Genomic DNA, 26,734 nt, shown 5'->3' with positions numbered 1-26,734 from the left:
AATAGAAGCCATAGCATTGTCGTTTCAGAAAGCATAAGTCCCTGGTGCTCTTTACCTTCCTCACTCCACAGTCTTCACACATGCAAAACTCCCATTAAAGTCAGTGCACAGGACTTGAAGATTGATCTCCAGTCCATTATTCTTTGTATTTTTTTATAGAAGCCTTTAGGATAAAAGGCTCCTCCTTAGCAATGATGATTTCACCAGTTGTTTTGCTAGACTAGTTTTCCTGTTTTTAAATGGTTATTAAAATATAATAAAATAATAGTAATAGTAATAATAGTAACATAATATGAAATGTAAGAAAACAGTTTTCTTTCAGGCCATAGTAATACTTAGCACTTATGTAACACTTTACTACTGAGGCATTCAAAGCTGTCTATGGGATTTTAAAATGGTTCAATGTCTTCAGATCTCCAAGGAGGCTTTGAAAGTCACAGCAGATGCCTTCCAAGTCATCTGTAAATATTAAGTAATTAGCTTCATAACATCCCAATGAAGCAGGATTATCCTTAATTTACAGATGGGCAAAGGGAGAGCCAAAGCCTCATAGGTTTTCATTCAGCAAAGTGAATAAACATGGGCTTAACTTTAAGCATGTGAGTAGTGCCACTCCAGTAGGACTACTCATCATGCTCCAAGTTATGTCCATATTCAAGTGCTTTGCTGTACTGGGGCCATAATGCATATTTTCTCCACCAAGTTCAGCATATGCAGCAGAGCTGGGACTGGAACTTAGCAGTTCTTGATTACACATCCTATGCTCATACGGTGATATAAGGCCTAATCCAGCTTCCACTAAAGTTAATTGGAGTAAGATTGGGCCAATAAACTCAGTCTGGAATCTGAATTTTTTCCCCTATTCTCTTATAAAGTATCATAACATCAGTTCCTGGAGCTTCGAAACCATTCAGTTAAAGCTGGGGAGACCTTATCCTGAAGGCAGTGCTCCCCAATCACAAGTGCGGCCCAATTTTCTCAAGAACTCAGTTCCCGTTTAGGACCCCAGTTGAAGCATTTAGTACTCAGATTTCCAAAAATTTCCAACACCCATCAGGGCGGGGGAGGGTGTGGCGGGATAGAAGGGGAAATGAGGAGATATTCTGAGACTATGGGGAAGAAGCAGATGGCTCCAGGGTAGGAAGGGGAGTGCCAGGGATTCCTACTTTCTCCCAGACCTATTCTAGCCTCTTCAGGTCCTGCTCCCTGTTCCCCGTGACAACTACTCTATCCCCTCTGGGTCCTGCTCTCCCTCCATCCCACTCAGGCATGCATAAGTTTACAGGAGGACAGAGCAGCATCAATATTTCCACTGCCCCCACCTGGCAGTTCCACTCCCCCTGGCTCCCATTGGGGATCTCGCCATTATGGTAAAATCAGACCTGTAGTCACAGCCCTGTCCTTCAGGTATTACAGGGCTAGAGCTCTGTGACCACCATGGGGAGAGGGGAGCCACCTGCAATACCCCTTATAGGGGAGCAGCATATGCTAGCCTGGCTTACTATGGCTGCCTCCTCCTTGCCTCTTTTTGGGAAGTCCCGCAGAGTGACAGCAATCCCTTGCCCTCCTCCAGTTGCATTGGGCCCACCATGATTTAACCTAGTATGATGCTGGGCTTAAGATTTTCAAAAGTGGCTCCTTAGCCTGGGTGCCTCTGCTTTTGGGTAGAAATGCCTAGGAACCGGAAATTGTGAGATTTTTAAATTTGCTTGACCCTTCATCAAAATGCTTGTACTCAGTTTCTCCGAAACATTGTCCCAACTGACATGTTTCCCCCGGAATGTGTCAATTTCACTGAATCGGCTGGAAAAATGCTCCATCAGAAAAATTTCAGTGCGCTCTAGTACTGAACTGGAGACAGTGGCAGAAAGTGCCAAGCCTTCTGAATAGCAGGCTCTTCTAAGATGTCTCCAAATTAGGGTCTCAAATGCTGGTACATCACAAACCACCAGTCATTTCTGAAAACCTTGACCTGAGATTCTACAATGTGTAAAATGAACTTTAAGAACATTAAGAAATGCAAATGATGTAGTAATGCTTTCCTCCGCATTACAGCCGGTTAATGGGTGTTTGGAATGAACTGGGAACTCAGGACTGACTTGATAGGAGGACTAAATAAGATTTACATATTTTTATTTCATCAGACTAATTGCTATTTTTAAAAATTATGCTTTTTAATGGGAATATTTGACAGCTAACCACGGCTGACATCTCACTGACTAAAATACAGACCTCTACAAATGATCACGAGTTTCTACTGTTTAAGATTAATACTGTAGATTCCCCTCCTCTACAAATGGAAATAGAAAGGGACACAAAACAGATACTGACTAGGCGTTAAACTACAACATATTAAAGTACACATCTCATTTATAAAAGAAATATGCAATTGGACTTTGTTTTACACTTTCCAGGTACTTCTTTGCTTAAATGATTTTAAATTATAATTTTAATCACCTTTTTAAATATTTTCCTTACTTTTTAAAAATAAAATACAAAAGTGACACTAAACCAACATTTCATCTTTTTTATTGATAATTTGGGTTTTTCTTCACTACTCTGCATATCTATCCCCACCAAATTCGGCACAGTCCCAATTTAAATGTAATTATTTCATTTAAAGTAAAAAAATCAAGCAGAATGTGCAATTAAAATAAATGTTTATGTTACAAGGGACTACAGTTGAAATGCACAAAACTTTGAGGCTGAAGAAACCAACCAATTGAATTTAAAGTGTGGCTGAGGCTTTCACCACTTTTTCCTTTAAAAAAATGCTTGTAGCTTTATCAGTAGAAATAAAATAAAAGATTAATGGAGTATTTGGGAGCTCTAGCTGGGAGTCAAAGCTGGGAATCATCCAAGCTAGGAACACCAGTGGCTAAGCCTGAGGCCTGATTTACACTTAACACTTAGGTGGACATAGCTACAGCACTAAGGGGGTGTGAAAAATCCATACCCTTGGGCCCTGTAGGTTTGCCAACCTAACCCCCGGTGTAGAAGCAGGTGGGCTGTTGGCAGAATGCTTATGTTGCCCTAGCTACTGTTATTCAGGGAGCTGGAGTCCCTACAACAATGGAAAAACCCCTTCCCTCACTGTAGGTTGTGACTACACTACAGGGTTATAGTAGCATAGCTACAGCTTCAAGATATTATGAACTATAGGAGGAATTCACCCTTCAATTGTTCCCTGTATGCTGTTTGGCAGAGTAGCCACAAAGCTGATAGGAGAATTCCCCCAGCATAGGCTCCACACTGAGCTATCATAATGCCATCCTATGATGCTTCCTTCCCCCTTGCAAGCCCTAATGTAAGGGGAATGGCCCAGGACATGTTCAGAAGAAGGCATGGAGTCACATTGCTCTCTGTGGAGGGTCTGTGAGGCTCCATGTTGCAGAGCCAACTATAGGCAGACCTCAGAGAGGCCTGGGGGTTGCACTGGCTCCAGTGACAGCTCAGAACTGGGAGGGTGCCAGTGCGGCTTAAAGCCAACTTTGTCCCACCTCCACATGGGCTGACCAATTAATAAAGTTGGTATCTAAAGTGTGGGTCCAATCCCACATTGCTTATGCATGCAAAACTCTCATGGAAGAGAACTGGCCCAGTCCTGAAGGCCTTATTCGGGCAAAACTCCTGTTGGGGCAAATCTTCAAACAAGAGAAAAGTCAGAGTAGAAGGGCTGAGGATGGGGGAAAGGGAGCTCCAAAGCAGAAATGCTAGGGGGAACAAATCCTGAGCCTCGGCACGCTGGGTAAGTTCTGGATGGTCATGAGGCTGGCCTGCTGCAGGTGACTGTTAGCAATGGGGTAGAATAGTAGCCATCAGCCATTGCTTGGTGTTATGCTGGTTCTGAACCTTGTCAATTAGTACTGTCCTACAGCCTTGTGACACCCTCCATGATGTAATATACATACATGATTCATACGGGAGTGTAGAAACCAAGGGGAGTCTTTAGAACAAGACTAGATGCCCTTCTGGAAGATCTGTTTCAGTCACACACAAGTAGCTGGGTTCAGTGCAGGAAGAACCAGATTGAGTTCTATGGCCTATGTTATACAGGAGCTCAGACTAGATGAGCTAATGATCTCATCTGGCCTCAAAACCCAAGAATCTGTGAAAACCCCTGTGTGATGCTCCACTGGTTTGTGTACATATACAAGCACCAAGGTAGCATATGAAAAGCTTTTGGGCGTTATATGCCTTTTAATCTGGCCGATGTAAGAACTGCAGGATCAGAATAATGGACTATTCTTTTGAGAAAATATATCACAATCATTTTTAAAAGAAGCAGCACATCTATTTAGTAAGACATAGGGCATACATATATAGCGGCAGGGTGGATGTATTTAAGAACATTTAACTGCACTTATAAGAATAATTGCATACAGGGATAAAGGCTAGTCTACACTACTGCGCTACACTGGCACAACTGCACCAGTGCAGCTGCACCACTGTAGCGTGTCTGGTGAAGACACGCTATGCCGATGGGAGAGCACTCTGCCATCGGCAGAGTTACTCCACCTCCCGCCGACATAGCACAGGGTGGACACTGCTTTAAGTCAATGTAATTTGCGTCACTCGGGGGAGTGGCTTTTTCACACCCTGAGCGATGCAAGTTACATAGACTTAAATGGTAGTGTAGAGAAGCCCTAAGAAAAACTGAAAGCATTGTCCTATAATCATACCCAGCACAGGAAACCATATCAGCATGAGAACTGAAAGAAGGGAAGTGAGGCAAAGAAGAAACAAACAGTTTAACATTTGGTAATGGTCTCAGGGATAAACCTCACCAATGATCAAGACACTGAATAGTTGATAAAGCTTCTGAACTGTCTCCAGGTCTGAGACAAGAAAGCAATAGTTCTGCTCTTATCAGCAGCCACTCTTTCATATTTGTGTATGAAACTAACTTTATTAAAGTATTCAGCAAAGGTTAAAAGCAATGTGTCTTCCCGGGTTTACTGTGATTTTTTATGACGTAAGCTGAGTTGTTGGATAATAAACAATGCATGTCCAAAGGCCATACTGGCTGGCTAGCCACAAGTGCTCGGCATTATAAGCCTTTGGTCATTGACTCCGAGGCAACACAAATGTATTAAAAACAATGTTGTTCCATTGATTCTTTTTGGTGGTATGCTGCACTTTGCCACAGCTACTTGCTTGTGGTAACATGGTTTAACAGTAAATCAACAAAGCATTTTCTGATTGATCTGATCCAATCCTACATATGTGAGTTGACCTCAAGGGCTACTCATGTGAGACAGTTTGTAGGATTAAGACCTGTCAAATCCTGAGCACTCCACTGGCTGGGGACTGGCCAGAGCACTGCTTTCCAGCTTGGCCCACAGCATGACTTTACCACTTTCCACAAGTTTCCTACACATAGCCAGAGAGAGTGGGTGATGTACAGCAAGCAGTGCAAAACTCCTATTGACTTCAGTGGGAGTAGCAGCAGGCTCCCTATTTTTGTATTTCAATTATTGGTGCAAGTTTTTTACAGCATTATTCTAACTGACATAGCTATTTTCATATCATAATTCTGAGTCTCTATATGTGTGTGCACTTGATATATATACATATATACAATATATAAAACTATATACAGAATATACTCACAGCCATGCAGATCTATTATGGGCTCTGCTTTATGAACATGGGGATGTTATATATACACATGGCAGCAAAATATATATCCATACGTTACATGAAAAGCATATAGAAATCAACTAAAAATGTACAGCCATTGTTTGTTAGCTATTGGAAGATCCAAACCAGACTGAAAGTGGGAGCTGCTACTCAGGTGGCAACTTTTCATGCACCTGTTCTGTGAAGCAATATGAGCTAATACAATTTTGTAATAAATCATCAGTAGAAGTTCAGGAGTTCCAGATATTTTTGACTGTTTCATTGACAGTCAATGGCTTGAACCGATTTCGTGCTCATTTTACATATTTCTCTATTAGGAATTAAGTTTTATGGAGTTTAAGGCCAAAAGGAACCACATTACATACAGAACACATCGAAGGGCTTTCACAGTTGCTGACACATGAAAAACGTACCTTTTACACATCAGCAATAATCAACAGCATTCAGGTAACAGGAAGTAACTTTCCTATATATCACTGCAGTGATTAGCATGCTTTACTGACTACCCTCAGTTGCACTCCTTTGAAATATTAAAATATATTGTATCTTGGTTACATAAATAGGTTAGTAACATTAGCTTTTTTTTTTTTTAAACTGGATAAGTTATCTGGGTTGTTCTATAAAGGAATTATGAAGCTCTAGGTTACACACTAAGGGCCAAATTTTTAGAGGTATATAGATGCCTGACGATGCAAGTAGATACCCAGTGGGATTTTCAAAAGCACCTAGGTACCTATTGCCCCTTGAAATCAGCCTAAGGCCCAGATTTGTAAAGGTATTTAGGCATTGCTGCATTCAGCATTGCAATGCTTAACTAATTTAGCAGCCTAAAACTCATTTTCTGAAGTGATTTAGGCCCTTAATTCCATTCACTATCAATGGGATTTAGGCTCCTAAGTGCCTAAATCACTTTTGAAAATGAGATTTACGCTTCTAAATTCGATTAGCATTGCAATGCTGAGTGCAGCAATACCTAAATATCTTTACAAATCTGGGCCTGCATGATTTTGAAAATCCTATGAAGCACTTATTTTGTATCTTAGGTGCCATACCTTTGAAAAATTGGTCCTAAATCACTCTCACTCTCTCTCTCACACACTCATAGATTTTCAAACACTTAAATTGTGGGTAGGTGCCTGACCCTCGATGACTTTCAGGGAGCTGCTAATGGCCATTCATATCTCTGAAAATCTCTCTACAACAGTGTTAACATTTACCAGTACTTACCACAGTGTTATTTCAAATACTGTATTTGTTTCCAGTGGAAAATTGTGGCTTCCAGAGATCATTGTGCAAAAACTGTAGGAAAATGTAGATTATTTGAATGGTGACCACTATATTACTGCCCAGAAAAAAAATGGAAAATTGACCCCATTAAAAAACCTATAACCAGTGCAGTTATTCCAAAATAACAACAAAAATAAGTAAAGATGCATTAACATAGACACCAAATAAAATATGTACCAAGCTGCAAGGATTTGTTTTGGTGGTGACTCAACATATAAATAAGAAAGAAAGAAAATATATGAAAAGTTTGGATAATGCCATAGAGCATAAAGGTAATTTCTTAAAGGTCACGGCTGTGCTCTTGATTCATCTTTAGATCGGAAACGCTTCTGAATTCTGGTATCTATTAAATAATTGATTGGTCATCTGCTGCACATAGGGATCCAGGAATGGACTCCATATTACACAATATGTAGCCAGTTTATTTATATGGACAAAAAAATCTTTAGCGCATACTTGCTATCTCCAAAAGCAAACTGAAGCAGTGTTCATAGTTGGTATCAGTTTTACTTTCCAAGTGGTTAGGGTTCATATTTTGGCTGCATATATGGCCCTCCAGAACCATTTCTGCTTAGAACTTGATAAAAAAAAAAAAGAAACTAGTATAACACAAGACCTATGTAGATATACAAAGGATCCACATAATTGTGAACATTTTTAGCAAGCATTTCAGTAGGTATATCTTAAGTCTTCTAATTTGGGGAGGAGATCCCTGGTTTTAGCCTCTATGTCTCCTGCTCCTCCCTTCCTTAAGGACTGTTCATCCCAATGCCCTGTTTCCAAGGATCATATGTAAGTGGGCTGGTTGACTTTCTCCTCAGCCATGCTGTCTCTAGCTCTCCTTCTCTGCATAAATCTACTGTATTATGAAGTGTTTGGGGGCAGAGAACAAAAGAGATGAGTGACAGCAAATGAAGAGGAAGTCAGCTCAAATGCCTGTCTTTTAGCTTCAGGTCAGGAAAGCACTTCAGTAATGGAGGAAAGGGAGAAATCACAGACAGTTCCCTCAGAACTAGAGTAACTGAGGAGGAGAAACTCCAGGAAGAGGATGCTGCTGAAATATAAGGATAACAGAAGAGAGCTCATGGTGCTTCATCTTAATGGCTAACATCTCTTTGGAAAAGCACATGGCTAGAGACCACCCTGGCTTATTCAGGAGCTCTTTAATGATCTGAAACTCAAAAAGAATCCTACAAAAAGTGGAAACTAGGTCAAATTACAAAGAATGAATATAAACAAAACACAAATGTGTGGGGACAAAATTAGAAAGGCCAAGGCACAAAATGAGATTAAACTAGCTAGAGCCATAAAGGATAACAAGAAAACATTCTACAAATATATTAGAAGCAAGAGGAAGACCAAGGACAGGGTGGGCATATTACTCAATGAAGGGAAAAAACAGTAACAGAAAATGTGGAAATGGCAGAAGTGCTAAATGACTTTTTTGTTTCAGTTTTCACCAAAAAGTTTAGTAGTGATTGGACATCTAACATAGTGAATGCCAGTGAAAATGAGGTAGGATCAGAGGCTAAAATAGGGAAAGAACAAGTTAAAATTATTTAGACAAGATAGATGTCTTCGAGTCACCAGGGCCTGATGAAATGCATCCTAGAATACTCGAGGAACTGACTGAGGAGATATCTGAGCCATTAGTGATTATCTTCAAAAAGTCATGGAAGATGGAAAAGATTTCAGAGGACTGGAAAAGGGCAAATATAGTGCCCATCTATAAAAGGAGAATAAGGACAATTTGGGGAATTACAGACCAGTCAGCTTAAATTCAGTACCTGAAAAGATGATGGAGCAAATAATTAAGCAATCAATTTGCAAACACCTAGAAGATAATAAGATAAGTTACAGTCAGCATAGATTTGTCAAGAATAAATCATGTCAAACCAAACTAACAGCTCTCTTTGACAGAATAATAAGCTTTATGGATAGTGGGGAAGGGGTAGATGTGGCATGGCTTGACTTCAGTATGGCTTTTGATACCATCTTGCATAACCATTTCATAAACAAAATAGGGAACTACAACCTAGATAGAGCTACTATAAAGTGGGTGCATAATTGGTTGAAAAAACATTCCCAGATAATACTTATCAGTGGTTCACAGTCATGCTGGAAGGGCATGTCAAGTGGGGTTCCGCAAGGATTAGTTCTGGGTCAGGTTCTGTTCAATATCTTCATCAATGATTTAGATAATGGCATAGAGAGTACACTTATAAAGTTTGCGGATGCTATCAAGCTGGGAGGAGTTGCAAGTGCTTTGGAGGATAGAATTAAAATTCAGAATGCTCTGGACAACTTGGAGAAATGGTCTGAAGTAAATAGGATGAAATTCAACTAGGACAAATGCAAAGTACTCCCGGTAGGAAGGAACAATCAGTTGCACACATACAAACTGGGAAATGACTGCCTAGGAAGGAGTACTGTGGAAAGGGATCTGGGGGTCATCGTGGATCACAAGCTAAATATGAGTCAAACTGTTGTCAAAAAAAAAAAAAAAAGCAAACATCATTCTGGGATGTATTAGCAGGAATGTTGTAAGCAAAACACAAGAAGTAATTCTTCCACTCTACTCTGTGCTGATAAGGCCTCAACAGGAGTATTGTGTCCAGTTCTGGGCACCACATTTCAGGAAGGATATGGACAAATTGGAGAAAGTCCAGAGAAGAGCAACAAAAATGATTAAAGTTCTAGAAAATATGACCTATGAGGGAAGGTTGAAAAAACTGGGGTTGTTTGGTCTGGAGAAGAGAAGACTGAGAGGGGACATAACAGTTTTCAAGTACATAAAAGGTTGTGACAAAGAGGAGGGAGAAAAATTGTTCTCTTTAACCTCTGAGGAGAGGACGAGAAGCAATGGACTTAAATTACAGCACGGGCGATTTAGGTTGGACATTAGGAAAAACTTCTTAACTGTCAGAGTGGTTAAGCACTGGAATAAATTGCCTAGGAAGGTTGTGGAATCTCCGTCATTGGAGATTTTTAAGAGCAAGTTAGACAAATACCTGTCAGGGATGGTCCAGATAATAATTAGTCCTGCCTTGAGTGCAGGGGACTGAACTAGGCCACTTGAGGTCCCTTCCAGTCCTGTGATCCTATGATCTGCAATGGTAGCATATACTAAGAAGCAACAATCTAATTACAGCCACCGTTTCCCACTGCATATAGAATAACCAGAGGTTTTTTCAATTTATTTTACAATTTCCCCCACCTTCCAGTGAAATAAAAGAAAAAGGAAAAAAAATATGGAAAAGTGGGAGAACTTCCCCAACTATACTATTTAAAAAATAATGTTATATTTCATTTTTTAAAATTTCATTCAATAATTTGAAAATTTTTTGAAAGAAGTGTAAAAAATTCATTTTTCCAAAATGCAGTTCTATTTATTGACCAACCCTCTTGATAAATAAATAAGAAAATCATACATTTGAAATTTCAATTAAAAAAATCTGCATTTACAATCTACTTATGTGTAATACTGAATTAGAATTATTGATTCTTCTCTCGGAGAACGCATGTTTTAGCATGCAGACTGCAAAACTATTACAAATTGAGACTCTGCATTTTGTGAAAACATCCCAAGAAAGCTGCTTCCCTACCCCAAACCTGAACCCTCACCCAACCCTTTGCACCCACACTGAACCCAACCCCCCATGCTACACCCCTCCCCTCCCCTCCCCCCAAGCACAGACTCACCTCTATCTTTCCTTATGCAGGTCTGGCAAAAGCACAATGCTTTCCTGCTGCAGTATGGGATACATACTTTGCAGAATGCCACATGAAAACGCATAGTGTAGTAATGAGCCATTCAAACAGCCCGCAGGGCTCATAGGCTGCCTATGGACAGCCAGCCCTGTCTTAAATGTGTGTGGAGTGCTTATACAATAAAAACAGTTTGAATTGAAGATAACATGTTTCTCCCCTCTTTGTGATAGCCAGGTTAAATTGTTTCAATATATTTAGCACAATACCACAGTTTAGGACAAAATAATCAGTGCTTTGCAAGTCTTCATAACTGTTTATTCATTATAAATAGTAAATATTTACTGCACTTTTTACATGAAAGACATTTTTTTACAACACGTGTTGTTGGTAGAGGCTGCAACACAAAGATAATATTTCTTTTGTTCCATCACCTTTTAAGACCAATGTGTGAACTAATCTCTGTACTACACCTAGTCTCACTATCTTACTACTTCATAGTCCTTAATGCTAAAAGGAATGTATGTGTCCTACCTCATTCATTGTTCCAAGAATAAAGAGAAATAAATAACACTGCCTTCCATCTTCCTGTTCCTCTTAACATTTCAAAACACAAATTTATTGACATTCTAAAATGTCACAACACAAACTTATGTAAACCTCGGTTCCTATTATTATTTTTTCTATATTAGCTATCACTGTATAATTTAAAAGTACATGTCAGATACAGGGACATCTCTGTTCATGTCCTGTACATCACTAAAAGAGAATGTAAACGTAATCATTTCAAATGTATTGTTTCCTGAAAATGGTCATGACTCGTGAGCCAGATTCTGTTGTACTACGGACTGCACCACTTCTGCATTTTATCATAATGAAATATGTACTGCAAAAATAAAAGTACCTGCAAAAATATAGTTCTATCTATATCACTTTGGATGATCCCAAAGCTTGTGTGAGGTACACAGTATTGCACATTGTTAGGCAGTTGTGGAAATCAAAGTCACTTTGTTTTGTTGTCGTTGTTGTTGTTTCCTTTTCCTTGTTTGTTTCAGAATGTAACATGGATTAGGAAAACTTCACACACGCAAATTGCAAAAAAATTTCTTCATGTTACACAATATCTTGTTCATTGTAAAGCAAAACTTATATGTGACATTTCTTGACAACATGATTACAAAAGAATGATAAGATAACCATTAACTTGTTCTGGAAGTCTTTTACATCTATCCTAGCTTCCTACAGACCATGACATTTCTTCTTGATGTCAATTTCCAGTGTGTAAAAGCAAAATGTTCTCCTGCTCATGCTTCAGAAACTGAGCAGTTTTAATGTTAGAATAAAGTCAGCATCGGATGTCAAGAGTCCGAGTTTGCAGAGCTCAACTGTTAAGTTTTAGAATATTTTGTTTGTCCAAATCAGTGCATGCTTTTTCAGCAACATAAAAACGGAATGCTTGTCAAGTCAGTGATTTTAAATTCTTCAGCATTTTTTATACTTGCCCACGCTGAACTGTGTTGTATTTGTTTATTTGTCTATTTTTTTATTGCTCTTGGTCTTTGTCTTCTGGACTGTTACGTCCAATAGGTCCAAATGTCTATCGAAAGCAATGACGGGAGAAAAGAACAGAAGGATCCTGTATCTCTGTTGTGATTGCCCCAGATTGGGTTGCATTTTGGTGAGAAGATCCCTCCCATCCAAGCACTGGAGTGAGACCAGAAACAAGACAAGCTTTAACTTGAAGTGGACAGTTCATTTATGCAATATCTGGCTTCAGATAATGAAAGGCACCTGTAAGAAAGCAAAAGAAGTTCTTCAAGTCATGCTGTGACAACCTCACAGTAAGGGGCAATGTCAACTACAGGTTGACATTGTCATATTTAATACAAATATATCAAAGGAAAAGGACTAATATTTTTATTCCTAGGACAAGTTTGACAAAACTCTATGTATCTGGGATTATATACTATAATGATTCTTGAGCTGACCTCATTAAAAACATGTGTTTCTAATACTGGAATGCCAGTGGTTATTTCATTTTGGACAACCCTTATGTTTTACCTAATGGCAATCAGGTTTCATGTCTCAACAATTAATAACATCAAGATGTTGTTGACATCACTTCAGAAAATAATTATGCAGCAGAAATCTTGCTTGAACAATCAGTTATCTTAGCAGCAAACATAGTTCTATTATGAAGAGAAGAAAAAGTCATAGGTTAGAATCAATCCTCCCCATTTCCTTTGTTACCAGAAGAAAAATATACTGTAGCTAGATAGTTACCTTACTAAGGATATGACCCAGTCATTGCACAGCATAAATATCAACCTGGTACTCACTTTGTCCATATTGTCCATACTGGTATCCTGTGACAGGCTCCATACTGTAACCGGTAGTGCTGTAAGTTGGTGGGCAGTAGGACTGTGATGTAGGCAGGCTATCTAAACTTTTCATATGATCTAGTCTCTGACTGCAGCTGGCTGATACAGTAGTGGTTGGTTCTAGGCCCCCAGTTAAGGGTGAGAGGGCATAATCAGTTTGAGGCTGGTGAGGTACACCACCATGGTTAGTCAGGAGGCCCATTACCTAAAATAAAACGTATAGTAACAAATAAAGGTTAAAATGCATTAAGAACTATATTTCATATACAGCTGCAAGAACAACTAGTGTCTGTTATTTAATTTCCCATGATATCTATTACTTGGTATTTAACCTGCACTTCAGGTTCCTAATTCAAAGAATTACATCATGCATCTAAATAGTAACTGATGGCTGGCATTCCAGAAAAATAATGTACAGGCATACAGGTGGGACAACAAACAAACAAACCACCTTTTATGCTCTTAAAATGTCTGATCACATGTCACAGCTGGAATTCCTATGGATGTTTATTCATTGAGGACTTGATGATGATAAAAAAGAAAAAGAGAAAATAGATCATCGGTCACAGTCCAAGTTTTCTTATGATGCTGTTCCCCAAACACAAAATCTTCATCATGCTTTATTCTCCAACTCAAGCCATTGTGTATTCTTGATAAGGAACAGTGCAACCAGAACAGAAATAACTGTAAAAGTAGCCACATTAGAAAAGAGTGAGGTATTTATATGGCCAATTTAAAAATGCGTAATTAATTAGGGATATCTTAGGTTCCCATGTTGAGGCTCTTAAATCATAACATAGGAGCTGTGAAATGGGGTAGTACATGAAATCGAGCCCCACTGACTGCTCTAGTCAACTTGACCATATAAACAGCTCCTCTTTTCTAATGGGGCCGTTTTTTTCCTAGATATCATCTCTTTATATAAATTATTTTTTCTTCTTTTTTCCCCCCATGATGTCATTGTAAACTTGTTTTCATCAAATATTTATTTTTGCTTTAGAAGAGTGGGGAAAATAATCTGTAACTATATTGATGAAAAATTCCCAACAGAAACTAAAGTCTAGGGCTGACTGAACAATGGGGCAAAATAGTTTATTATTATTTACATTTGCCTCAAAGCCCCAGGCCTGGACTAGGACCCCACTGGGTAGGTGCTGTACAAACACACCACAAACAAATGATCCCTGCCCCCAAAAACTTATTAATTAACATTTGTTCAGCTTCAATGTGGTCGCTACATACTACAGGCAGCCCTCCAAATGCAGAGCCAGAGAAAAATCCTAGCACCCAAAAAATGTTTGTCTACTGGCTAGGGGAAGAGCGCCTATAACTCATGCGCTGCTGGTATGAAGCATGTGCTTGTCTGTAGGAGAATACTAGATGTGGGTTTTTTACCCACGAAAGCTTATGCCCAAATAAATCTGTTAGTCTTTAAGGTGCCACTGGACTCTTTTTTTTGTGGATACAGACTAACACGGCTATCCCTCTGATAGAAGAAAAAGGTTACAGTGCTTGCTGTTGTCAGAGTCATGCCACAGACTCCCTAGCCAATTCACTCCTAAAGAACAACAGTAGTGTTTCTCTTTCTAGCTTGGCTTCAAGCCTCCAATGACTCTTGTAATGTCTTATAGATAAATGTAGTTAAGAAATTAACCAGAAAGTCAAGATCAGTAAAAAAAAAAAAAAAAAAAAAAAAAAAAAAAAAAAAAAAAGACTTTAGATTGCTTGAAAACATGTACTTGTATCTAAAAATTCAATCCTCTGGCTGGAATTTCCTATGGAAGTTCAGGGAGAGATTTTTCAAGAGCACCTAAGTGATTTAGGAGCACAAATTAATTGTACTTGTGCTGCTAAATCCCTTATTTCTGCACATCTCTTCCTTGTACTATAGCTTGATGTATGTTTCTTTTCAAAGGACTTCTGTATTTTCACAGCATATGGTAAAGACAAGCACAGCTCTTAGAACTACTCCCTTCTGCTAGCACATTTAGGCCTAATCTACACTTAAAAATTAGACCAATCTAGCTATGTTGCTCAGGGCTGTGAAAAATTTGTGCTCTACATGATGAGATTAGGATGACCTAACCTGCAATATAGATGCAGCAATGTGGATGGAAGAATTCTTCTATCAACATAGCTACCACCAGAGCTGTGCTGCAATAGTAACTGTAGTGTAGCCCAGGGATTGGCAATTTTTTGCGCGTGGCCTGCCAGGGAAATCCACTGGGACAGTTTGTTCACCTGCAGCGTCAGCAGATTCGGCTGATCGCAGCTCCCACTGGCCGCAGTTCGCCGCTCCAGGCCAACGGAGGCTGCAGGAAGCGACGTGGGCCGAGGATATGCTGGCTGCCTGAGTAAGAACTCTTAGGACTGTGTGGGTGAACGTGTTTATGCCCATCACCTTAAACTACTTCTTAAAGTAGTTCTGACTTTTTCTACTTCTGTTCTCAATAGAAAGGGCCCCAAGATACATTTGGACCTAGATGCAAATTATGAACAACCCAAAGTTTGGGAGTGTTTTGATCCAGGGTTTTGGTGTGACCTATTATAGCGCTAGGGAGCCGGCTTTAAATGGGGATTTGGACCAGATTCTAAACGTCAGGTGTGCTTGTATCTGGTATTTTAGTTCAGGCCCACCTTTAGAAGATTTACTCTTTTGCCAGCCATGTAGCCACTGAAAGTTGAAATGTACTGGTATTAGATGGGATCTCATTCCAAATTCACCATAGATTAACTCAAGTTGTCAGTCATCTCTAATCAAGTGCAGATGCACCTAATAAATCAGACGCCTTTAACCATCTTGACAACAGTGGCAGCACTATATCTTCAAGGCTGAAACATTTGATTTTGAACAGTAATTGTCTTCTCAGAAATGTCTTCTTCAGAAGCCTTAGGAATCATCCTGCAGTTGATTAGCATCTAAATAATTAGATTTTTAGTCATGTCTGTTTGAAAGCTATAAGGGAAGTAGCCTAAAGGCAGAAGTCTCTCTTATGGTATGTGTCATGACCTTATCACCCATGCGAGGAGTTACAGGAAGGGCATGAATGACTTTCACCTAATCAATTAGAAAGCCATTAAAGGTCCAATCCTGCAAGCTGTGACTTCTACTGCCCTCCATGGATTAGATGGTGCTCAGCACCTCACAGGACGCACTCTATTACTTCCAGGTCTGGATGCTGAAGGTGAGAACCTCCACTGATAAAAACCAGCAGAGCCCCTCTCTCCCCCCCCAGGGTAAATGGAGCTACACAGATTTATTCCAACAATGGGTCTGGCCCCGAACGTGTAAAACCAAATTATTTACATATTCATTATGGGCATGATTCAGCTCCCATTACAATCAATAAAAAGATTCACATTGACTTAAACGAATGTTGGCTCAGGCCCTATGTCTTTAGAGCCAAATGCTGCAGTTCTTATTCATGCTGAATTTTAATGAGGTCAAAAATCAAATCTTAAGGTTTTGGCCACATGCTGCATAATGTTCATGATTAAAGCAGAACAATAAAAAACAAATGTTTGCTATGTGGCATGTGATTTCAAGTTTGGCTTGATAAGGAATACAGGGAATATCCTTGAAGTAATACACAGCCTTTCGGTTAATATAACAAAATACAATATTAATAGTTTATAGACAATTATATTCTAAGACTATGTATCTCTAAATTCAATCTTGTTTCCAGACAAAATTTCTTTCTAATAAATAAAGTGAACTGCAACAAGGACAATAGACAGAAACATTTCATTGAGCAATTTCCACCTCCCTTCCTCAAAACAAAAACAAACACAAAAAACCCTCTCCACTTTTTTTACAACAAATTCTCAGCTGTGGGAATGAACGTAGTTCCACTGAAGTCAACAGAGATTCACACCAGTTGAGGTCATGCCTCAGTATTTATAAGTAGAAGTGACTGATAAAAGCCTTAAAAGTATGTAGGCAACACTGGCTTCATTATCAACTATTACATAAAATATATCTATTATCAACAAAATAAAGCCCATTAAACTGAGATAAAGCTTATTCCATTTAAATTAAACATTATGCCAGTTAATGTGGTTGGTATTTTAGTAGGTTGGATCAACCAGAGGCATAATAAAATTCTCATGTGTTTTAATTCATTTACGCATGCCTGCATTTAATATGCTTTGTGACCATACCTGCAATTAATATGATTTATGAGAAAAGAACATGAGTAATATTCTTGGACACAGTGATACATTTTTTTTCCACCCTTCTCTAAACGAAAGATTTAATGAAACAGCTCAAGGAAAATTGTTAGCAGTTAACGTATTAAGTTGAGCTGACAGAATCATGAGTAAACTTTAGTGGAGTTAATGATATCCTCTTATCTGACCCTGACACATTTGCAGCATGTAATTTACAGAAGCTCTGTCCAGGGAATCTTGACAAATGCTCCTAACGATGTCAGGGCAATGTTCCATTCTAATGTAAAACAGATGTGGGTCAGATACCCTCATTCATCACTAACACAGAAAATTTCAAACTGCTTCTAAGATGAATGACATTACCTGCTGTTAACTCTTCACTGCAGAAAATCTCTGAGAATCAAAATATCACATCAAAAAAGAGCACATTTTAAAGAAGGAGAGTTTTAATGCATCAAAGAACTAAGTTAACATTTAAAAAATCTGAATGTGAAATTTGGATCAAATTTGTTTTGATTGATCATGATCACTTTCAGCCAGACACATATATGAGACAGAGTCTACCCTAAATGGCAAGTATCATGGGAGGAGAAGCGAGAGGAATACGTTTTGTGGGAAATATTAAAATTAGTTCTGTTTTGAATTCTGTGAAAAAAGAAACATTATCCGGTTGTTGGGGTTTTTTTGGGTGGAGGAATCAAACATTTCATTTACAGAAAACCATGTTTTTGGTAAACAAAAATGTTCAGTAATATTTTGATACAATGTAATTAAATTATTGATTAAAATATTCCACAATAATTACTGAAAATAAGAAAAGTTTGAAGATGTTGATAATTTTTTTGTGCAAAGTCCTGTTTTGTGGTGGGTAACCTATTTTTCACCTGAAAAACATTTTGTGCAAAAAATTTCAGCCCATTGTGTGACAGAGATAAGTTTAGCACACAGAAAATTATGAGTGTTTTAAACTGTACAGATTAAGAGTATCAGAAGCTTCGGAGGCGAATAATTTCTTACTCTATGGCCCAAATAAAGTGAGAGATGAGTTGTAGGAATGTTTACAACCAAAAATGAATCTTATATAATACTGTTTGAGGACCTGTCACATGGTGAAAATTGTCAAATTCAAGAAATGAATGTGATTAAGTCACATCTTACTTCTACATTTCAGTGTCTGTAGAAAAGGTACTACAACAAATTATACCATTTGATTATCTCATGGTTACTGAGACACAAAAATAATGCTGGCTTAAATTTTCGGACATGAACAGCGATTTTGGGGACTTCAATTTACAGGTGGTCAGCTTATGACACTTTCAAGAGACCTAATTTTCAGAATTGATGAGCACTTGCCCTCTGACAATCAGGTCCTCTTCAAGGTATCTTAAGCTAGGCATCCACAAATGAAAACATCCAAAGTCAGTAAGCATTTTTGAAAAATTAAGCCAATGTTATGCTTGTCTGATAGTAATTATGAGACCACAAAATTCCAATTGTTTCCATCAAACTAAGGAAACGGAATGATGAAATCAACATAAAACCCCATGTGCTTAACGTAGACTCATAGACTCTAGGACTGGAAGGGACCTCGAGAGGTCATCGAGTCCAGTCCCCTGCCCTCATGGCAGGACCAAATACTGTCTAGACCATCCCTAATAGATATTTATCTAACCTACTCTTAAATATCTCCAGAGATGGAGATTCCACAACTTCCCTAGGCAATCTATTCCAGTGTTTAACTACCCTGACAGTTAGGAACTTTTTCCTAATGTCCAACCTGAATCTCCCTTGCTGCAGTTTAAGTCCATTGCTTCTTGTTCTATCATTGGAGGCTAAGGTGAACAAGTTTTCTCCCTCCTCCTGATGACACCCTCTTAGATACCTGAAAACTGCTATCACGTCCCCTCTCAGTCTTCTCTTTTCCAAACTAAACAAACCCAATTCCTTCAGCCTTCCTTCATAGGTCATGTTCTCAAGACCTTTAATCATTCTTGTTGCTCTTCTCTGGAATCTCTCCAATTTTTCCACATCTTTCTTGAAATGCGGTGCCCAGAACTGGCCACAATACTCCAGTTGAGGCCTAACCAGCGCAGAGTAAAGCGGAAGAATGACTTCTCGTGTCTAGTTTACAACACACCTGTTAATGCATCCCATTTGCTTTTTTTGCAACAGTATCACACTGTTGACTCATATTAAGCTTGTGGTCCACTATGACCCCTAGATCTCTTTCTGCCATACTCCTTCCTAGACAGTCTCTTCCCATTCTGTATGTGTGAAACTGATTGTTCCTTCCTAAGTGGAGCACTTTGCATTTATCTTTATTGAACTTCATCCTGTTTACCTCAGACCATTTCTCCAATTTGTCCAGATCATTTTGAATTTTGACCCTGTCCTCCAAAGCAGTTGCAATCCCTCCCAGTTTGGTATCGTCCGCAAACTTAATAAGCGTACTTTCTATGCCAACATCTAAATCGTTGATGAAGATATTGAACAGAGCTGGTCCAAAACAGACCCCTGCGAAACCCCACTTGTTATACCTTTCCAGCAGGATTGGGAGCCATTAATAACTACTCTCTGAGTACGGTTATCCAGCCAGTTATGCACGCACCTTATAGTAGCCCCATCTAAATTGTACTTTCCTAGTTTATCTATAAGAATATCATGTGAGACCGTATCAAATGCCTTACTAAAGTCTAGGTATATCACATCCACCGCTTCTCCCTTATCCACAAGGCTCGTTATCCTATCAAAGAATGTTATCAGATTAGTTTGACAAGATTTGTTCTTTACAAATCCATTCTGGCTATTCCCTATCACCTTACCACCTTCCAAGTGTTTGCAATAATAACATCATTATTTACATCTATGGCTTTTCTCAGGCAACTCGTGCTCAGGCAAATTATACAATGTGAACAAACTGCCTCCCTAGTTAAGAAATCCAGGACTTCTGGTTCATGCCAGTTGGTCACCAGTTGAATAATGCTAGAAGCTAAGACCACTCTTGACCCACATCATGAGCTTTTGATTGGTATAGGCTCTGCTAGACTGATCCAACAAAAAAAATGTATTTCTGTGGGCAAACAGATGTAGAACAATTTTATTACAGCAATTATGCATAGTAAAGGAACCTACTGTTTTTATTCATTTCATTTTAATGAGGCAATGTACGTTTTCAACTATTTGTTCTTGACTTTTCCTATAAAAACAGAATTTAATAAAGCAACATCAGTGCATCTTTCTTCTAACTGAAAGGCCCTAATTCAGTGTTTCCCAAACTTGGGAGCCGCTTGCGTAGCGAAAGCCCCTGGTGGACCGGCCAGTTTGTTTACCTGCCATGTCCGCAGGTCCGGCCAATCGCGGCTCCCACTGGCCGCAGTTCACTGCTCCAGGCCAATGGGGGCCGCTGGAAGCGGCACAGGCCGAGGGACATACTGGCTGCCACTCCCAGCAGCTCCCATTGGCCTGGAGCAGCGAACCACAGCCAGTGGGAGACGCAATCGGCCAGACCTGCGGATGGGGCAGGTAAACAAACCGGCTCGGCCCACCAGGGGCTTTCCCTACACCAGCGGCGTCCCAAGTTTGGGAAACACTGCCCTAATTCAATAGCTGACATGTCTTGAGCTGATAAAAACCAAGTGCACTCATACAGAACACAATCATCCAAGAAAGCACCATGCCTCACTGAAACGGTTAGCGAATAATTCTTTGGTTTAGACAATGAAATGTTTGGACATTCCAAGAAGAAGCTGTGAAACATCTCTAATGTTCAATGCTGTTCAAGGGAAAGGTTGTAGTTTTACTTCAGAATATTGCTGAGTGCCAGTTAAAGTGTGAGAATTGATAAGTATGCTGGAGGGCACTGTGCCCTCTGATGCAACTGTGCAACTAACACAACCAATGCATTTACCAACGTGAAAGGACACCACATACAGTCTCCAATTCTATTAGTGTGACTCGCTTTTGGGAAGTGAGGATTTAGTGGTTTGCTAGGGTGGATGGGGTGAAAAAATATATCCATCAGGAAACAGGTTACAACCACCTGCTCTTCTGGTTCTTAGTGGTTAAAGCTTTTAACAGTGACAGGTATCAGAAGATAGCTGTGTTAATCTGTATCCACAAAAACAACAAGGAGTCTGGTGCCACCTTGAAGACTAACAGATTTATTTGGGCATAAGCTTTCGTGGGTAAAAAAACCTCACTTCTTCAGATGCAACTGAAGAAGTGAGGTTTTTTTACTCACGAAAGCTTATGCCCAAATAAATCTGTTAGTCTTTAAGGTGCCATCAGACTCCTTGATGTTCTTCTTTTAACAGTGGATATTTAAGGCTTTGCAACCTATGTGGATTTGTAAATGTAGAAAAGGAGTGGCCTGATTAACAACAACAATAAAAATATTCTTGTGTCTGGATCTGAGCCCAAATAGATTCTGAAATAGCACTCTTTAGAAACGGGAACTGCCTGAACCACATGGATCTGGGTAAACTTTACTGCCTTTACATTTATAAAGAGAACAAGAAAAGGTCAAAGGATTCCCATGCCACACTGAAAGAGATTTTTTTCCTCAACTTATATAAAAAAAATTAAAATGATGAAATCCTATCTTTGTAATAATCAGATCTGTAGTAAGACCATACACTTTCAATTGAAAGAAACATGTTTTGACAAAGAGTCATTGCCTTACATCTGAAGAATCTGAGGTAATTGTTAATGCCATGATCTGAAAATGACATGCCAAATCAGAAAACTTCTTGAGTTCTGTACACATGCTACTCCCTAATAAATTTCAGGATTAACAAATGTTTGTCAAAAGAAAATGCACTGAGCAATTGAAATTTAATTTGAAAGGGAACTACAATATTCCAATAAATATATGCATGAAAACCAAGAAGCTGCATAATAGGCATAGCCAACACAAAATATGCAATTTACATACATTACACACTAATAATCTCAATTCTGACATTATACTTAAAAAGCACCACTGGCAGAGATGGATTTTTATTTTTTTTTTGTAAAATGCAAACAAGGACAATTCCCTGCACTATTAATCATTGCCTTGTTTCTATAAAGATCAACCCTTTGTAAGTCTATAACAGAGAGGATTTCTCACCACAGCCAGGTAATAATGGATAAAACAGATTTAGCAGACCAATACTCAATCACCCTGATGAGATCTGCAGACCATCTCTTTGTTCTGAAAGTGCTGAATGCTAGGAAGACAGTTAGGACTTCCTACTCGTCTCTTTGTTTTAAACTTGCACACATAAACCTTTATCTTACTTTCCAGAGAGTAACTAGCACAGAAAGCCCGGTGTATTGGCTGCTGACATTCCATCCTTTCACCACCTCAACCCAAAAAATATGAAGACACATGCGAGATTCTGATCAAAGTTTGTTACTACAGTGAGAAAATGAACAAACAATAACAAAACTATAGCACCATAGCACCTCTTGTAATGTTTCTCCCTTTGATCTCAAATTGACTACAATGTTTGTCTTAAACCAGAAACTTAATTGTCAGTAGGCTCAGGAGCAAAAATAGAAATGGAATACCCTGCATTAAAATAAAATGAGTTCAGAGAACTGTGGGCCAGAGTCTCGCCTGGTACAAACTGAAGTCAATGGAGCTATGGTATTTTACATCATCTGAGAATCAGGTCCTGTGAATCTTAATACCAGTCTTTGCTGTATATATCACTGGACTCTATTTACCACAAAGGATCTCTCCAGAGGGAGTGTAATTTTTTTCTTCTTCCTTGAAATAATTCACCATAAATTCAGCTGTGTTTTGTATATACTTTTTCTATAATGCTTGCTAGAGGGAGATAGTCATAGGTGTAGACATCATCATTACTCAGATTCAGTAGGATCAAAATCCCCCAGCAAGGAAAGAAGCTCTTGATTTCTCATTAAAAACCTTTTCTCACTCCCAGCTCTACCAACTTAGGGCCTGTGTCTCCCTGGGAAATTTCCCACTACCTTTTCTTTGATAAAATCCTAAATGCAGAATTGGCTTTAGAATTTTTGGACAGGCTTGAGAAACAATTTATATTGCCATCTCAGTCCAGACAGAATTATTTCCTGTCCACGAGGAGCAAAGAACTCAGTGGAGGGTTGAACCAAGGATTTGGGGGAGGATTGGCAAAATTATTATTTGGGGCACATCCCCAATCTAACTGATATTTTATTTATTACCAGTGTGTGTCTGGCATCCCTTGGAGCTTCCTGCTGCAGAAGTGGAACCCAGCTGCTTGTTCCTTTCAACTCCAGCAATTAGTTTAGGGCAATTTATATCTTCAGGGTGATTCTGGCCAGCAAAAGGGATAGAGATTGACTTATGAAAACATGAGCTTCTCCTAAATCTGGGGGTCCCAGAGCCATGAGTTTAACACGGCCCAAAGGCCAGTTCTGTCTAAACATTTTTTGCCATGCTGTCTGAGGATCTTCTTCAGCATTTGTTTAACTTGAAAGATTTTCATACTGAGGCCAATAAACTTCCAAAAGCTCTCTCCACTTGAATGGATGTGACTGAGCATGTGATGAACAAATGACATTAGCACTCTCTTCTATTGACCAACTTTCCTCTATGGCCCATGGTAAAGGTGCAAAGCAGAGCTAGAAATTCTAAGCCAGGGATCGGCAACCTTTGGCATGCGGCCCACTACGGTAAGCACCCTTGCGGGCCAGGCCAGTTTGTTTACCTACGGCGTCCACAGGTTTGGCTAATCATGGCTCCCACTGGCTGCTGTTAGCCGTCCTAGGCCAATGGGGCTGGCGGGAAGTGGCAGCCAGCACATCCGTCGGCCCACGCTGCTTCCCGCAGCCCTCCATTGGCCAAGAGCGGTGAACCGTGGCCAGTGGGAGCCACGATCGGCTGAACCTGCAGCCATGGCAGGTAAACAAACTGGCCCGGCCCACCAGGATGCTTTCCCTGGTGGGCCGCGTGCCAAATGTTGCCAATCTCTGTTCTAAGCACTGGGATGAGGGAAGGCAGGGGAATTTAAAAGGAGCACAGATCAACTTTCATAATATGAAGACAATTGTGACCGCTGAATCAAGGCTGGGTTCCAAGAACTGGAGATCACAGAAACTATTTGTGTCTGTTTTATCTGTTTTAAGATCGCCTTTTGAATACAGAATGGTCACAATAAGATATTGGGCGTGAAAACTTGTCCCACCAATTCCTTTTGGTAATGATCTCACTTTACCAAAATGTCACAGGACTTCTTCAATGTAATACTTAACTTTCATATCACATTGAATAAAAGCTTTTTGAAAGAAAAAAATTACACTTCTTGATAGCTGGAACTGACACTAAAAATGGCGTTGAAAACTGCCTCTGATGGATTAATTCAGAACCCTGGAAAGATTTTTATGTCTAAATTATGGAAGCCTTGCATACTATGAATCTGGTCATTTAAAAGAATGAAACCACTAATATAATGTCATGCCTTTTGTTGGAGATTGCATTTAGAAATTAGGATTCTTCAAAACAAAATTCATTAAAGTCTTGTTGGAAGTACATCCATTTGTTTTTATGTTGGTATTTTTCTACAGAGGTTTTAAAGCCACAAAGTTTTGTATTCCACTATGTGCTATAGGAATCTATGAAACTTAATTACATTTACTGTTACAAAAAAGGGTTTATGAACTTTTGCCTTTAGGCAAAAATGTTTATTTCATTGCCTTTGCTATTCATTCTTTTCAACTCCGATTCCTTTGAACTTCTCAGCTGCACAGAGTTATCACCGTTATGCAGGAACCAGGAACTGTATTCCCGAGATGCAAACCACAAGTTGAAGAAAATGAAGGAGGCAAAGATATATGAGTCGTTATTTTGGCCACCCTTTGTGCCATTAAAATCTCATTTTCTGCCTATTAGAATGCCCTCTTACTGCTTAGGCCGTGGTGATAGTCAGTGATTAGTGTGTAATTGAGTATAATTGTCTTTTCACTTTTCATTTGTGTCATTCTGAGCTTCTCTCTGTTTTTCTAACCACTGAGAGGAAAAAAGGGTAGAAAGATGATAAAGCTGTTAAAACTCTCACTCTCAGCCCTGAAGAGATTCCTGATTGTAATTATAGATTGCATCCCCTTTGTGACATTTCTCAGAATTTAGTGGACAGCTCTTCCAAACACCTGGGCGAAGCTCACACTAATAAACTAAAGTACTGTATATTTAAGCAATTGCTAATAATGTCAACTGCAAACAGATGCCACTTGTAGGAAATTTAACCAACCTTTTGACACTCAATTATCAAGGCAATTTATTAACATGATCTCCTAAGAAAAGCTTACGCAAATTAGAAAAACAATTATGGCATTTGAGCATTTATATATTTCCCAAGAATGGAAAGTCTCTTAATTTGTGTATTTATAACTTGATTATAGCTCATCCCAATGTGTACTGCTCATCAGCTGTGCCTCTCTCACTATAACTTCTCTGCTACTTCTAGGGCCATTTTGTAAAACTCCTATAGTCTCTTAAAAAGGCATTGTATTCATAAAAAGCTGATTAGACAAGACAAGATCACCCTTGTTGAACTTTCTTTGCCCAGGAATGGATCTCAAGGAAAATAGTGACACAGTACGGATGCTTGATAACTGAATGTAAACATGCAGTGTGCACGATTACTTTATAAGTCACATGAAATGTGATAAGCTATGAGTTTTGATGCAGCGAGTAGGAAAAAAAGGAAGCTAGCAAACTGAAATCATGTGGCTTGTATAAAGAATACATTATGGTTTAAATTTGGCAATTCATTATACTATGGCCTCGGGGAATAGATTCTTTGGTTCTGGTATACAGCAAATCCTCTGTCTGAAAACACAGGACTGACCTGAGGTGAAAGGCCATTGCCAATGGCAGGGTTCATGGGATTTGAGGGCCCGGATGGAGGCACAAAGCTGTCTGTATAGCTGGAAAATCCATGCCTGGTGCTGGGTAGGCAATATGCGGAGCTGCTCTCTGGATTCGAAGGGAGGCTGCTTTGGTGTACAGTGCTTGGAGGAAGCGGCTGAGGTCTGTGGACTGTACTGCTTGTATCAGACACAGCTAGAAGGGAAAGGAACACATTTATACATTTTCCACATAGTTTTCTGACATAACCAATTCACTGTGTAGAGTTCAACACTGAGAAGAACTGATCAGGACTTGTAGGTAAATATTAGCCAAACCAAAGGTGAATATTTAACATTACTCAATATTTAACTGGCCAGGAGGAAAAAAAAACATGAAACAAAACATGACATAAGCCTCTTTTACATTGTGAAAGTTACATACAGATGTGATTCTCACATGATGCTTAATGGGCATATGTTCTTCTAATGGACAAGGATATAGTCTTTCCTCCCCAGTTCATCAGTAGGAATTCAGCCCAGGTTGGTAGTGACTAGTAATCAAACAAGTTGAGGGGGTTGCAAAATTTCCCTGGTCAGATTTTGGTTTGGTAAAACTATCCGCCACTCATTTTAATCAAATCACTGATGTTTAGCAGGTAGGAGGCTTAGATAAAAAGTTGCAGATTTCTCCCACTTCTACAATA

General features: G+C 39.2%; 1 protein-coding gene across 4 annotated transcripts in view; it reads right to left on the bottom strand.

Annotated features, from left to right (window-relative positions):
- Positions 1–12,064: 12,064 nt before the first annotated feature.
- The window catches only part of PAX3 (paired box 3), a 102,068-nt gene continuing 87,398 nt past the window's right edge, over positions 12,065–26,734 (bottom strand). For all 4 annotated transcript variants that reach the window (XM_030575172.1, XM_030575168.1, XM_030575171.1 and 1 more), the window contains 3 exons: positions 26,030–26,244; positions 12,978–13,224; positions 12,065–12,429 (listed from right to left, as the gene is read on the bottom strand). In XM_030575172.1, coding sequence (XP_030431032.1) covers positions 12,395–12,429; positions 12,978–13,224; positions 26,030–26,244 — 497 coding nt within the window. In that variant the 3' untranslated portion in view covers positions 12,065–12,394. The remainder of the gene's footprint in view (positions 12,430–12,977; positions 13,225–26,029; positions 26,245–26,734) is intronic.

Source organism: Gopherus evgoodei, chromosome 9, assembly GCF_007399415.2.
Source record: "Gopherus evgoodei ecotype Sinaloan lineage chromosome 9, rGopEvg1_v1.p, whole genome shotgun sequence".
Classification (NCBI taxonomy): domain Eukaryota; kingdom Metazoa; phylum Chordata; order Testudines; family Testudinidae; genus Gopherus; species Gopherus evgoodei.
Note: the sequence above shows the minus strand (reverse complement) of the source record. Positions and strands in the feature narration are given on the sequence as shown.